General features: G+C 36.5%; 1 protein-coding gene across 4 annotated transcripts in view; it reads right to left on the bottom strand.

The window, feature by feature from the left end:
- Positions 1-3,657: 3,657 nt before the first annotated feature.
- Positions 3,658-14,455, bottom strand: part of LOC129247007 (serine/threonine-protein kinase GL21140) — a 132,920-nt gene continuing 122,122 nt past the window's right edge. For all 4 annotated transcript variants that reach the window (XM_054885826.1, XM_054885830.1, XM_054885829.1 and 1 more), the window contains exons 5-10: positions 12,738-12,837; positions 12,308-12,655; positions 11,476-12,166; positions 11,247-11,392; positions 11,037-11,186; positions 3,658-5,549 (exon numbers count right to left, since the gene is read on the bottom strand). In XM_054885826.1, the coding sequence (XP_054741801.1) occupies positions 5,280-5,549; positions 11,037-11,186; positions 11,247-11,392; positions 11,476-12,166; positions 12,308-12,655; positions 12,738-12,837 (1,705 nt within the window). In that variant the 3' untranslated portion in view covers positions 3,658-5,279. The remainder of the gene's footprint in view (positions 5,550-11,036; positions 11,187-11,246; positions 11,393-11,475; positions 12,167-12,307; positions 12,656-12,737; positions 12,838-14,455) is intronic.

The following is a 14,455-nucleotide window of genomic DNA, read 5'->3' as shown; positions in this document are numbered from 1 at the left end:
ATCGGCTGAGTAGTTTTCAAATGCCAATGACTACGCACTTTAAAAAAAAAGGTTCGAGAAAACCGCGTTTAAAGTTTTAAGTTATCTCGGCAGATGTTTGAGGCGGCTCGGCTTTATGCTCTATAACTTAAAAAGTTTTGCTCGGATTGACTTAAAATTTTAACACGGTATTTTTGAAATGTTTTACTACAATAACATGCAAAAAAAAAAAATCGATTTTTATCCCTTACTCACACAACATGGCATGTAGCTCATTAATTTACTTCATATAACTTCACTTTTAACACATGGGTTGAAAAGTCCGAGCTCAACAAAGAAAACAGGTTTTTTTTTAGTTCAAAATTAGATTTATTCAGAAACCACCAAGAACAACGCAATCATTCCGGCGTAGCTCTAACATTTCAATGCCACTTTTGTAAAACGATTTATCTTTTGCCTCAAAAAAGGCCTCAGTCTCAGCGATAACCTCTTCATTCGCGTGAAATTTTTTACCAGCGAGCATTTTTTTAGGTCTACGAACAGCCACTGGGAGCCAAATCTGGCGAGCAAGTCGAAGTTCAATTCATGCAGTTTTGCCATTGTTTCGAATAATCAACCCGTTCTTGTTTTTGCTCAACAGTGCGCAAACGCGGCACCCACTTTGAAAAGAGCTTTCTCATATGCAAATGCTCATGCAATATGAAGCCAACAGGTTCTTTTGATATCTTGACGATGTGAGCTAACTCAGCTTTACTTTTCGATTATTCAAAATGATTTTATGGTTTTCTTGATGTTTTCTGGTGTTACCACCTCAATTGGACGTCCACTGCGTTGTGAATCATTGGTGTCTTTACGCCCATGTTTCAAGTCAGAAAACCATCGTTTTATTGTTGTTTCTGATGGAACGGAGTTCCCATAACACTTTTGAAGCCAGTGCTTCGCTTGAGCGGTATTTTTCCCCATCAAGAAGCAGTGCAAAATTATAACACGAAATTATTTTTGGTCCATAGAAAGTAGCGTCACTCCTTACATAATAACTCACGAACTAATAAATAGAATAGCATGAAACGTTAGTACTAATTGAAAAAGAGGTGAATGCAAGACAACTAGTGCCATCTTTGTGTTAGGTCCGGGACTTTTCAGCCCATGTGCTATATTTTTTTTCCTTTATCACTCCTCTCGGGAGCATAGGGTCTCGACAAGACTCTTCCATCGTACACGGTTCTGTGCTGTTGTTTTCGCACCGTCACATGAGATGTCGGCATCTGCTAGTTCGCGCAGCATCGACCTTCTCCAAGTGTTTTTTGGTCGACTGCGACCTCTGTTCCCTTGTGGGTTCCATGTTATATATCCCCCATTAGGTTAGGTTAGATTAGCCTGGTTGGCAATAAGCCACGCATAGACCTTTTGGTCCCTAGCGATACCAGATGGAGACCGACCTCTATGAATACCTGAAGTAGACATCATGTAGGATGTCAGCGCTTTTGGCGAATCTAAGTAGGGCTGGGAGCTCCGCTTTTGACACGCCCTCCAGACCCTCAAACAATGGGGCTCCCGGACATCTTAGTCGCGTTTTTAATAATGCCGGACAAACGCACAGAAGGTGTTCTAAAGTCTCCTCAACATCCTCTCTGCATTTTCTGCATTTGTCCGTGTTAGCAATCCCTATCTTGTACGCATGTGCAGCCAAAAGATTGTGGCCTGTTAGCATACCTATGATAGTTCTGCATTCCTTTCGCCAGAGCGTAAGTACGAATTGAGTCAGTTTTTTGTCGTTAGTTCTACATATGACTTTTGCTGTTTTGCATGTGGTCAGGTTAGTCCACCTATCTTCCACTTGCCTTTTCATGTGGTCGTCCATTTAGTTGTATATTGTGTTTAGCGGTTTTGGTATGTCGTTCTCTTGTTCAAATGGTAGTCTCACAGCACTTTTTGCTATCTCATCTACTATTTCATTCCCCATAATGCCTTTGTGACCAGGTACCCAGTAGATATGCAGCAAACTGTTTCCGGCTAGCCTTTATATGGCCTCCCTGCTCCGTCGAACATTTCTTATTGCTGCTTGACTATCCACGTATATATTAATTGTTGAGTTCTTTCTTGTTCTAGTGTAGGCTAGCTCCGCGGCCTTCCCCACAGCAAAAACTTCCGCCTGGAAAATACTGCTATAGTCTGGCAGCATGATAGGCTGCCTTATTCCTAGTTTTGAGCAGTAAATACCCGCTCCCACTCCGTCTGGAGTTTTCGAGCCGTCTGTATAGAAGTGAAAAGTTCTATGGCCAGGCTTCATGCCTTTGTGCCATCCCTCCTCTTCAATTGTAGTGCGAAACCTTCTCTCCCAATTAAAGTACGGAGTCATGTAGTCCGTGCCACCTGAGCTCCACTTTCCTATTGAGCTGTGACCGAAGGTTCTGCAGGTGAATACCCCTGCAGCCATTAGCCTCCTCGCGGATTTCGCTGCCAGGTTTTCCGCCATGAGGTCAATAGGTGGCATGCTGAGTATCATTTCCAGCGCCGCCGTTGGAGTGGTCTTCATCGCTCCTGTTATGCACAGAGCAGCGAGTCGTTGAATCCTTTCTAGCGGCATTAAGTTTTTCAGTTTTTTTGTCGCAGTCCACCATACTAAGGTTCCATACAGCAATATCGGTCTGACTACTGCTGTGTAGCACCAATGCATCAGGGAGGGTGATAGACTCCAAGTAACGCCCAGCATTCTTTTACATGCGTACAACGCATTGCTGGCCTTTTTCACCCTCTCCTCAACGTTGTGCTTCCACAGCAATTTGCTGTCCAGTATTACTCCGAGGTACCTCGCATGGTCTTTGAGGAGTAGTTCGTTGTTGCCTAGCTTCGGGAGGTTCCACGCCGGAACTTTGTACTTCCTGGTACCCCATTAATTTTGATCGATTTTACCGTTGTACGAAAATTAAACACTTTTTGTTATATTTTTTTGTTTCCTTTATTTTTGATTTTCGATAGTTTTTAGCACTTTCTAATAATTTTGCTTCGTCATATCTAGAATTCCTTCGTGTCTCTCTATATATTTTATATATGTAAAATTTCATTTTTCAAAATACAATAAACATTTATAAATATGTATTACGTCGTTTTGATCAAACATTTTTAATTGTTTTTTTATGTTGCTTGTGATTTATATTTATATATGTATGTTGTTTTTTGTTGTTGTTGTGTTTGCTAATATAATTGTTTTCAAGTACTAATATTGGGAAATGTATGTACTACTTAAGTATGTATGTATGTATATAAAGTATTCACGTACAAACGTACAATATGCGTATGCACTCGTATAAATATAAGAATAAATGGACTTTTTGTGTGACACTATTTAAAATATTTATTTTGAGAGATAACATAAATTTTCTTTAAATTTATAGAAACACATATTTTTTTGGACTATATAAAGAAAAGATAAAAACAATAAAAAGAGTCAAAACAAAAACAATTTTTTTACTAAAAATATACAATATACATACAAAATAAAAAGACAACTACCATGAAAATATGGTCTGCGTTACCGGAACGTGCCGGATTAATATTAGGTTAATGAACAGATCGATCAGACCACTCCAGCAGAATTCCACTAATCTTAATGGAGAATGCTTTAAGCTGTTACGGTAACAATTATAGTTGTTTATAATAGAATAAAAAATTAAAAAAAAAAAAAATTAATAATATGAGGGAATTCGAAAACGCACTAATACTTCTTAATCATCAACCCATTTGGTTTTTAAGCCATAGCTAATGAAAGTGTTCACCTTGCGCAACTTAGTCGGCAATTAGCAGCTTCCTGTGGTTTTGCATAGTTGATATTATTATCCCCTATTGATTAAAAATAAGTTATATCATTTTTTTTTTGTATTAATACGTTTCTGAATTCACCATAAGGAGTTACGAATAATATGTAACTTGTTTTTTGTTTTGAAATTTACGTTTTCTTTTTGCAGTTTTTAAACGACGAAATCAAATATAAACATAAAATATGACAAATGTAGAATCATTAAAATTGTTTTTATAATGATAAAACAGCACATGATCACAATGTATACATTAAAAATGTTAGCTGTTTGTATTAGATTTAAGAATAATTCACTAATTTATACATTTGGCGAACAATTCGCCGAAGCAAAGCAAAATTACTTTAGTTACCGGAGAATATCAATTTAAAATATAAAACAATAATACAATAATTTTGTTTTAAATTATTATTTAAAAATTATTTAATAAAATATGCATACAAAACTCTAATAAGTAGTTAAATAGCATTTTAAGGGACATCGTTTTGATTTTTCGTTTTGCATTTAAAATGAAAACTAAAAAATAGAATGACATAAAAGATAAAAAATATTTTACAGCTATCCTTATCGCAATAGTATTAAAAGTAGTAATAGTAGTAAAAGTTTTGATAGAAAATAATACATAAAGTGGATAAAATAGATTGATCTGTAGGAAAATATCAGTTGGGAGACAATAACAGCTAAATGCTGCAACATAAAATAACCAATAATAATGAAAGTGCAAAGTATTTATATAAAAAATATATACGAATAGTATCAGCAGTTGATTGCTTGGTGTTTTTTCTCTTTCGAAAGCGTTTTCCTTTTTTGTTTTTTGTGTTAGTGTTCGAATTCGTACAATTTTATACATATTGTGACATTTCCGTTGATTTTCCCTTTCATAGGCGGTTGAATTTATTTTTTCGTTTAATATTATTACCAACTGTGGATTTACTTTTTCTAACGGTGCACTAAATAAGTTTGCCAAATTTTTCGTAGATGTGTTTTAAGTTTAAGGTTTGCCATATAAAGAAGCAATAAATTATAAATACTACAGTTTTAATAAAATACTTAAGCATACATATGTTTGTATATGCATATGCACATGTGTGTTTATATGTACGTAAGCCTATATTTTATATATGCATGTTTTTTAGCTAAGTCGCTGCTAACTGTGTTACATTTGAATAGTTAAAAAAAAAAAAATTATCCACAATAACATTTTTCAGCGCTTACAAAACTCATCAATAATTTCGTTTTTTTAGTTTTTGTTTTCGCATATAAATAAATTTTCGTAAATTATAGTTTTTCAATAAGCCATTAAATACACAGTACTAATACTACATCCCCAAATACTAAACCTATGTGTTTACGTCGACAAACAAACAAACAAGCGCAGCTACCTAAACTAGCTATAGCCCTACAATGTGATCTTGTTGCTCTTGCTTTTGTTGTTTCGGTTTTCCCTCCCTGTTTTCAACCAACCACACCACCTAGGCAGCAAATTCAACTACTATAGTCAATACATTCACCCAGAGTCCAGTAGTGATCCAGTATATCTTCGCTAGTGAAACGTACATCGGGATCCGATTGCAGCATGTTTGCAATGAGATCGCGTACACCATCGCCAATATCAGACCAATAGGGATCGGGGAATTCATATACTCCCGTAATGATGGCATCGAATAGTGGCTCTTGTTGATTGTCGGGCGACACAAAGGGTGGAAAACCGCAAAGCAGGATGTATAGTATTATACCAGCTGCCCAGACATCGATCTGTAAAAAAGTGAAATTCAATGTTTTTTTAATACTGCTGCGGTGGATAAAAGGCATATGCATATAAAATCTAAATGTATACGTATATAAAGCGTTTTTCAGTAAGAGCGCTTCAACTTTTTTTTTTTGAATAAAACACAAACGGTTTGACTTTTTTAACTAATTTTTTTTTTATTATCGAGTTTGAACATATACATTTAAGTATAAAATTCGATTTCTTTTGCATGACCACCGTGTGCACGTTTTACGAAGTCCAATCGTTGAACCCAATTTTCGGCCACTCTTTTGCATAAATCGGCCGAAATTCCAGCAATTTCGCGTTCAATATTGGCTCTGAGCTCACAAATCGTCGCCGGCTTGTTACTGTAGACCAATGACTTCACATAACCCCAAAGAAAATAGTCTAGAGGCGTCAAATCACACGAGCGCGGCGGCCATTCGACCGGTCCATTTCTGGAAATAATGCGCTCATCGAACTTACTCTTCAACAAATCAATTGTAGCGTATGCTGTGTGGCTTGTGGCCCCGTTCTGTTGAAACCACATGTCGTCTAACTCCATACCATTCAATTGCGGCCAAAAATAATCGTTTATCATGTCGCGGTATCGATTTCCATTCACAGTAACGTGGCGATCGTTCTCGTCAACGAAAAAATATGGGCCAATTACGCCGCCGGCATGTAAACCGCACCAAACAGTGATTTTTTCGGGATGCAACGGTGCCTCATGAATCACGTGTGGATTGCTTTCTGCCCAGTAACGCATATTTTGCTTGTTGACAAAGCCATTGAGCCAAAAGTGAGCTTCATCACTGAAGATGATATTTTGGAAAAAAGTAGTCTTAAAGTAGCAGCAACCGAACGATTATTTTCATAAAAAATTTGCACGATTTGCAATCGTTGCTCAAGTGTGTAGCGTTCCATGATGAAATGTATACTAATGAAGTTTACAAATGACAAGCGAAAAATAAAAAATATTGCGTCGTTCGCCCTCCCTATCGGAAAAAAGTTGAAGCGCACCTATTGAAAAACGCTATATATATGTATATAATTGGTGCGTACAACCCTTTACGAGCTCCTCCTCCTATTTGTGGTGTGTGTTTTGATGTTGTTCCGCAAATGGAGGGACCTACAGTTTCAAGCCGACTCCGAACCGCAGATATTTTTTTATGAGGAGCTTTTTGCATGGTGAAAATACACTCGGAGGTTTGCCATTGCCTGCCGAGGGGCGACCGCAATTAGAAAACTTTTTCTTAATTTTGGTGTTTCACCGAGATTCCAACCTACGTTCTATCTGTAAATTCCGAATGGTAGTCGCGCACGAAACTATTCGGCTGCGGCCGCCTAAATGTATATGTACATATATTAAAAACCCAAAAACAAAAAATTTTTTTTCTTGAATCTATAACGTTTTTAAGATATTTAAAAAATTGTTTGTTGATATTTAATTACTTTTTCTTCTAACATAGAAAATTTTTAAATTTTGGGAGGTTTTCTGAGTCGCTATAAATTTCAATTTAATTTTTTTTACTAAAGCATAGGGTCTAATTTTTCGGGAGAGAAATTGAAAGAGCAGATGAAATATTCCATCATAATATCGGCATTTTACGCATTTTTCCTATATGAGTTTGATGGTAATTTTCAAACGTTGGTGTCGCGGGTAAAAAATATTTTTATTTATTTATTTATTCAAAACTAGTTATAAAAAATAATTAATCCACTAAAGAAAAGCGCCGGCTAAAAGGGCCTTCGGCTCAGGATAGGTAGGTAGGTATAGTGGTTTTCAGTTCACACACCTAGGCTAGTTGTAGGTCCATTGTGATACTACCAGAGCTGTCCCCTCTCCTCACTCTACATTGTCCTCATTCAACCAACCTGTGGCTTTAATATATCTAACAATGCTTGGTATTTTTATATTGGCTACTTCTGCCAGGTTATTCAGGGAACTTTTTCCTAAAATATTGAACCTTCTTCTATCCAGAGCCATGCATCCGCATAGAAAGTGTATTTTTGTCTCTTCTTCTTCAATGTCGTTACAACTTCTGCAATAGTCGTTGGGTGCAACTTCTGCAAATGGGTAGGGTGCTTCCAATCTACTGACATGCCTGCCAATCAGACAATGTCCTGTTAGGACTCCAAGAAGATTTCTCATGTTCTTCCTGTTCAGTTTTAACAGTCGGTTTGTGCGGCCCATGTTCCATTCTGGCCACGCCATTTTACTTATTGCACAGGTCAGGGACTGAGTTCATAGCCTGTTGGCAGCTTTGATAGTGTGATTGTCTATAAGCATCTTACAGTATGTTCGCTTTGTCTGGTAGGATCGGTTTTGGTCATATAACAAATGGACGGGGTAGCATAAAGAATAATTTTTGTTTGTCCATCTTAATATATCACACGAATATTGTTGTTATTGTTGTAACAGTATAAACATTCTCCATACAAGAGTGGGGAATGCTGCTGGAGTGACAGCTCTTGGCTGGATATATATCCGGGTCGTTTCGGTAACATAGAACGCAATATGGAAATTGAATGATTTTTAGCCCGAGATGGTAAACGTTTTTCAACTGCCACGATACATCCGAATCATTCCAAGTTTTGACGGTAAGCTTTTAATGCGTATTTCATTAAATTAGTTTTTACAATGTATTTTAATCGGTTAATCGTCTTAATTGTATTAATAGAGAATATGGCCCTAGCTGCTGCCGAATGGAATTGTGAGTGAATACCCTGGTTCGAAACCCACTGTGGATATGAAAAACAAATAATAGAAAGTATATATTTTTTTCTAATAGCGGTCGTCCCGATACTCCGTAGGCAATGGAAAATCTTCGAAAATATTTCTGCCATGAAAAACCATCTGTCGTTCGGAGGTGGCATAAAATTGCAGGTTCTTCATATTTATAGTTCTTTTAAAACAGTTCAATTTTTTTGGCTGAATTGCTCGAAATTGCTTTTTTCTAATAAAATTAGTGTTTTGAAAGTTTTTACGTTGTAAATGTTAATATGTTCAGTTCAAATTAAAACTTCATATCTACTTCTACAGGTCACATATAAAATTCATTGAAGTGAATTTTACGACAAAGGATGTTTATCGCGTTCACGTGTTTTATGATAACTTCAGTATTTGCAAGATAGTCGAAAGGCGTGTGAGATGACCCTGGGATGACTTAGGTCTCCCTTCCTCGCCAAAGGGAAAAAGGGTTTTCTGAAGTAGCTGGTCATTGCTAATAAATCGCAATTTGCCGATACCCTCAAACTAAACATAGCTCAGGCCATTGCTCAAATATAGTTGGTTTAACACAGCAGTCATTGAAAATGAAAAAAAGGGGTTTTTGAAGTCGCTGGTCTATGCTAATAAGACGCAATTGTCCGATACCCTTAAACTGAACATATCTATACTAATATTATAAAGAGGAAAACTTTGTTTGTTTGTAATGAATAGGTTCAAAAACTACTGGACCGATTTTAAAAATTCTTTCACCATTCGAAAGCTACATCATCCACGAGTAACATGGATTATATTTTATCTTGGAAATAGGGCTCGAGATATAGGTCAAAAAGTGGACCCGGGTAACCTTTGGATGTGAACGTACAATATGGGTATCAAATGGAAGCTGTTGGTGAATGCTTTAGTCCAGAGTATTTTTCATGCCGCTCCGTAACTAGGGTCTCGAGATAGAGACCAAAACGTGGACCCTAGAATGTGTTTGTACAATATGGATATCAAATTGAAGCTGTTGGTGAATGCTTTAGTACAGAGTATTTTTCATGCCGCTCCGTGACTGGGGTCTCGAAATATAGGTCAAAACGTGGACCCGGGTAACCTTTGGTTGTGTATGTACAATATGGGTATCAAATGAAAGCTGTTGATAAGCGCTTTAATACGGGGTAATTTTCATACCTATTGATGACTAGGGTCTGGAAATATATGTCAAAACGTGGACCCGCCGTGTCTTTGCACCGAATTAAACCAAACTTACACACATTGTTAAGGAGGTATTGAAGATGGTTTCCGTATAGTTTGGATACCTAGTGGTAGATAGGGTCTCGAGATATAGGTCAAAACATGGACCCGGGTAACCTTCGGATGTGTATGTACAATATGGGTATCAAATGGAAGCTGTTGGTGAATGCTTTAGTTCAGAGTATTTCCATCCGCTCCGTGACTAGGGTCTCGAGATAGAGACCAAAACGTGGACCCTACAATGTGTTTGTACAATAAGGGTATCAAATGAAAGCTGTTGATAAGTGCTTTAATACGGGGTAATTTTCATACCTATTGATGATTAGGGTCTCGAAATATATGCCAAAACGTGGACCCGCCGTGTCTTTGCACCGAATTAAACCAAACTTATGCACATTGTTAAGTAAGTATTGAAAATGGGTTTCGTAAAGTTTGGTTGTAATTCGGAGCACTGGCAACGGGTACAGCGTTCTTTTGAACCAGCCATAATGTCGCTTACTTTTTCAACGCTTGGGGCGGAACTGAACTGTCAAATTGACAGTGTGAGTTACGATGTGTCAATATTTCTTTCTGATTTGGATGCCATAAGGAAAAAACTTAAGTGCAACATGTAAAAATTGTTTGTGAATTTTTTTGGAGTGGATTTTGGAGCAGTGAATAATTTCTTACGAAATTTAAGAATTTAATGTGAAATCCGAATGAAATTATGTGTTCGTGGAAAAAAAATTTTTTTTCGTTTTTTTTTTGAAAAATATAAATGGATAATGGTTAAAAAAGCTCCAATGTTTAATAAAACATATAAATTGAAACGAAAAATTCATGGATGATCAGGAAAAAGGCGATTGTTTATTCATATGCGTTGATTTGAAATTTAAAAACAATCTTCTTTTTTTCTGATTTTCAATTTATATTTTATATTTACTCAAAAACAAATAGAAAAACAAAAAATATTGTTTATGCCAAAGCGCTTGAATAAAGAATAAAGAAATAAATAATATGAAAATCATATATTTTCTGTTCTAAGCCATATCTATTCTATTTTAGTGTGCCCAGCGAAGGGGGCCGGGTTTGCTAGTCTCAAATATAGCTGGATTAGTATAGCACTCATTGGCGGCTGCCGTAGATGAATGGGTTGGTATGTGACTACCATTCTGGAGTGCGTAGGTTCGAGTCTCCGTGCTTGAAACAGCAAAATCATAGAACAAGTTTTTTGCTAATAGCGGTTGCCCCTCACCAGGCAATGGCAAACCTACGAGTGTATTTCTGCCATGCAAAAGATTCTCATAAAAAACCATTTGCCATTCGGAGTCGGCTTAAAACTGTAGGGCTCCCCATTTGTGGCACACCATCACGACGCACACCACAAATAGGAGGAGGAGCACGGCCAAATACCTAACAGAAGTGTACGGGTCAATTATAATTTTTTTTTTTATTTTTAGTACAGCAGCCATTTGAACCCCTGGGATTCATGCCACTGCGCGTACGTAATGGCATACATAAACTTAAAATAAAACTTAAATTTTACCTTCAATCCGTAACCTGTTTCCAATAGTATCTCCGGTGCCACATAAGTTGGGGTGCCGCACACTGCATACAATGGTTCAGTCACTTCACAGGCCAAACCAAAATCAGCTAATTTTAGTTCGGTTACACTACCATTGGCGTCCAACTCAACCTGTCGAATGTAGATACATTTTTACTACATTTAAGGCAAATTCTATAAACAAAAATTTACCAATAGATTCTCAGGTTTAATGTCACGATGCACAATGCTCATGGAATGTAAATAGGCCATGGCTGAGGCCAAATGCTTGATCATCACGCGTGACTGATTTTCAGAAAAACGTGTTACACGCGTAATAGCATCGAAAAGATCACCACCTGTAAAAAAAATTAGGATGAAAATACAAATTTCATGTAAAAATTGTCTCTCAAAACAATAGAAAATTGTGATCATCACTCACCACTCACGTACTCCAGCACCAAGTACATATTCGACTGCTGATCGACATCCAAGATTAATGAAATAATGTGTGGATGTTGTAACTTCTTCATTACACGCACTTCTGCATCGATATAGTGCTCTTTGCCTTTACATTTGCTTTTATCGATGATTTTCAACGCATATGGCAAACCATTCTGCCGATCTTTGATCTTCAGTACAACAGCAAAATTACCATCGCCTATAATTTGTCCTAACGCGTAACGCTCACGTATTACTCCCGGCAGTTCACTTGCATCAATGCCGCTCTCATTTAGCGCCGCCAAATCTTCATCAACAATCTGATCACATGGTTCTTGTTGATGATTCTGTTGATGCTTGGCGCTATTCAGATTTTTACTCTTTACTGGCATTTTCGGTTTGGGGCCCTTGTAAGTAGTTCCTGCGGTACGTAACGATTTCCGTATCGCTTGTATGGCTTTGTGTTCGTCAGGTTCGAGCTTAAAATCATCTGGATTGTTAACGCGTTCTGTGCCATAGGCGAAGAAAATGTCATCGGGACCGAAGAAATCGGCAAGTTGTACAACCGGACTGCCGGAGAGCGTAAACACTTTGCGTACATAACCGGTATCAAGGCGTACCACTTGTGTGATGGCGGTTAGTACATGATCAAAGCTGGGACTATTGCGTTTATTCAGCAGAAGGCGCATAATCTATTAAAAGAAAAAGAAAATTATGATGAAGCAGAAGATATAATGAATGTAAATAAAACACATTTCTATGTAATTGCATTAAATGAAATGCAAAATAAATATTACAAATTGCAAAACTGCAAAACTGCAAACGTCACTTACTGTCCGTGGTTTGGTGCCATTTCTTATCAGCGTCACAATACGGGGATGTACGACGCTATCGCGTTCATTTAGTTTCAGTACTGGACTGCCATTAGTGGTGACATTTACACCATTACCGCCAGCGCCGCCCCCAGCTACACCGCCACCACCGCTATTGTACGTGCCGGTACCATTCTTAAGCGGCGACGATGGACGATAAGCTTTGGACAAACGATTGTTTGTCTTGTTGGAGAGTGTCAAGTTGGCTAATGGTTGTGAGGTGGTGTTGTATTCGATTTTTTTGAAATTCTCGTTATTACAGGAACAAATATAGCTTTGGCCGTCTTCGAGTTCGTCCAAAGTGGAGATCTAGTAGTGATTGAATAAATTCAATTAAGTTAATACACAGCGAGAGGAAAAGGGTGTTGTTGCTATTGAATTGGTCACTCACCTTCTTGCCACACATGGTATAAATTGTACGCACAGCTCCTGGAATTTTTACATTTTCCTCTAATAATCGTGTTAAGTCTTCAAAAAGGCTCTCAAATGATCTGCAGAAAGATTTAAAAATTGCCATGACTTCAGTTATAGCTCAAATTAGTGATTTATTCTAAGTTTTATGTTTAAAAGTTCGCTTTGAAATTTAGCAAATATACTATGGGGGTTCTCACACCGAACCCTTTAAATTTTTAGTCGTTATTATTTTTGTTCTGTGTTTTATGTTTGTAAAATTGCTGATTTCCGAATAAAATTTTAACCAGTTAGGTCTGATAACGTCGTAATTATTTATTTTTATTTATTTATTTAAAGAGAAAAAATTAAAAATAATTGCTACATTTACTAAATCTAAAGCACTGGCTGCCAGAGCCGTCGCACAACGGAGATTTTTCAACAAATTTTGTTCACAAACTCTAGAGAAGGTCATTATAAATAGATTTTAATAATTTTTTTTCTTAAAATGCTCGTAAATGATTTGGAAGAGAATTTCAACACTTTTTTTATTATATAAAAACACACACTTGAATAGGGGCGTCTTTGTGAAAAAGTCATAAAAACTTTAAACATAAAAAATGACTTGCATTCAAATTCGATTTGGCATTTTTTATTGTAGTTCTAAACAACGGAAATACATTCCGGGGAGTATGCAAATTTCCAGCCCCTTTTAAGAGGGGAAATCAGCCTCTAACTACCTACAAACTTAAAAATTAATTTTTTTTTTCAAGCACAAACGTAGAATATTCATCGAAAAAATTAAAAAAAAATTTATATACAGTAAGTTCTGTTTTTATGCGGCTTTTTTTATGCGGTTTTTTTTTAAATTACAAAATGCATGTCGACCTATCGGGAATTGTACATATAAACAAGATTCTAAACCAGCTAAGCAAAAACTCATCACAGATTCATGCGGTCTATGGAACGTATCTATAGTTATAATATGGGACTGACTAGTGCCCTTTTTTATGCGATTTTATTACATTATTTCAGATTTATGCGGTTTTAGCGTTTGAAACGTATCTATAGTTGCTATCTATGCTGTTTTTTTTTATGCTGTTTCTTGCGGAACGTATCTACCGCATAAAAACAGAACCTACTGTATACATTTTTGGAGTTGCTGAGTTATCAAAAAACAGAATATTTAACGGAAAACTTAAAAAAGAAAATATTTCTTATATGTTTTTGAGGTTGCTGAGTCGGAATTCCGTTATCCGTTTGTCCTTGCGAGGTCAATCCTAGCTCTATATCCATCTGGCTTTATTCCAAGGTAATCAATAGCTTTGAAATCGGGAAAAATACTTCTTAATTGGGGTGATGTTGTAAACAACGTCTTAGAGAAGCACTGTGCGACAGTAAAAGTTTAATTTTTAAAGAACTTTAAGATTTCAATGAAGTGAATTTCCAAAAATTTCCACTTTATGATTTTAATGCATGTATAGATATCAAATGAAGGAGAATATATTCGGATTTAAACAAAATTGTGTGTACTTTTTAACTTCGTTTTTCTTGCTGTTTTATAGAAGCTTGAAAAAAAAGAGTAAAACTTTTGCCCTATGAACTAAAGCATATAAAATGGATACTATCAAATATCTATATTTGTCTTAGCGAGAAGTGATAAAAAAATTATTTAATAGCTGGGTATATCCTCTTTCGTTTCATATCCATGTTAATATC

The sequence above is a fragment of the Anastrepha obliqua genome, chromosome 5 (genome assembly GCF_027943255.1).
Source record: "Anastrepha obliqua isolate idAnaObli1 chromosome 5, idAnaObli1_1.0, whole genome shotgun sequence".
NCBI classification, from domain to species: domain Eukaryota; kingdom Metazoa; phylum Arthropoda; class Insecta; order Diptera; family Tephritidae; genus Anastrepha; species Anastrepha obliqua.
This window is presented reverse-complemented; position numbering and strand designations above follow the sequence as displayed.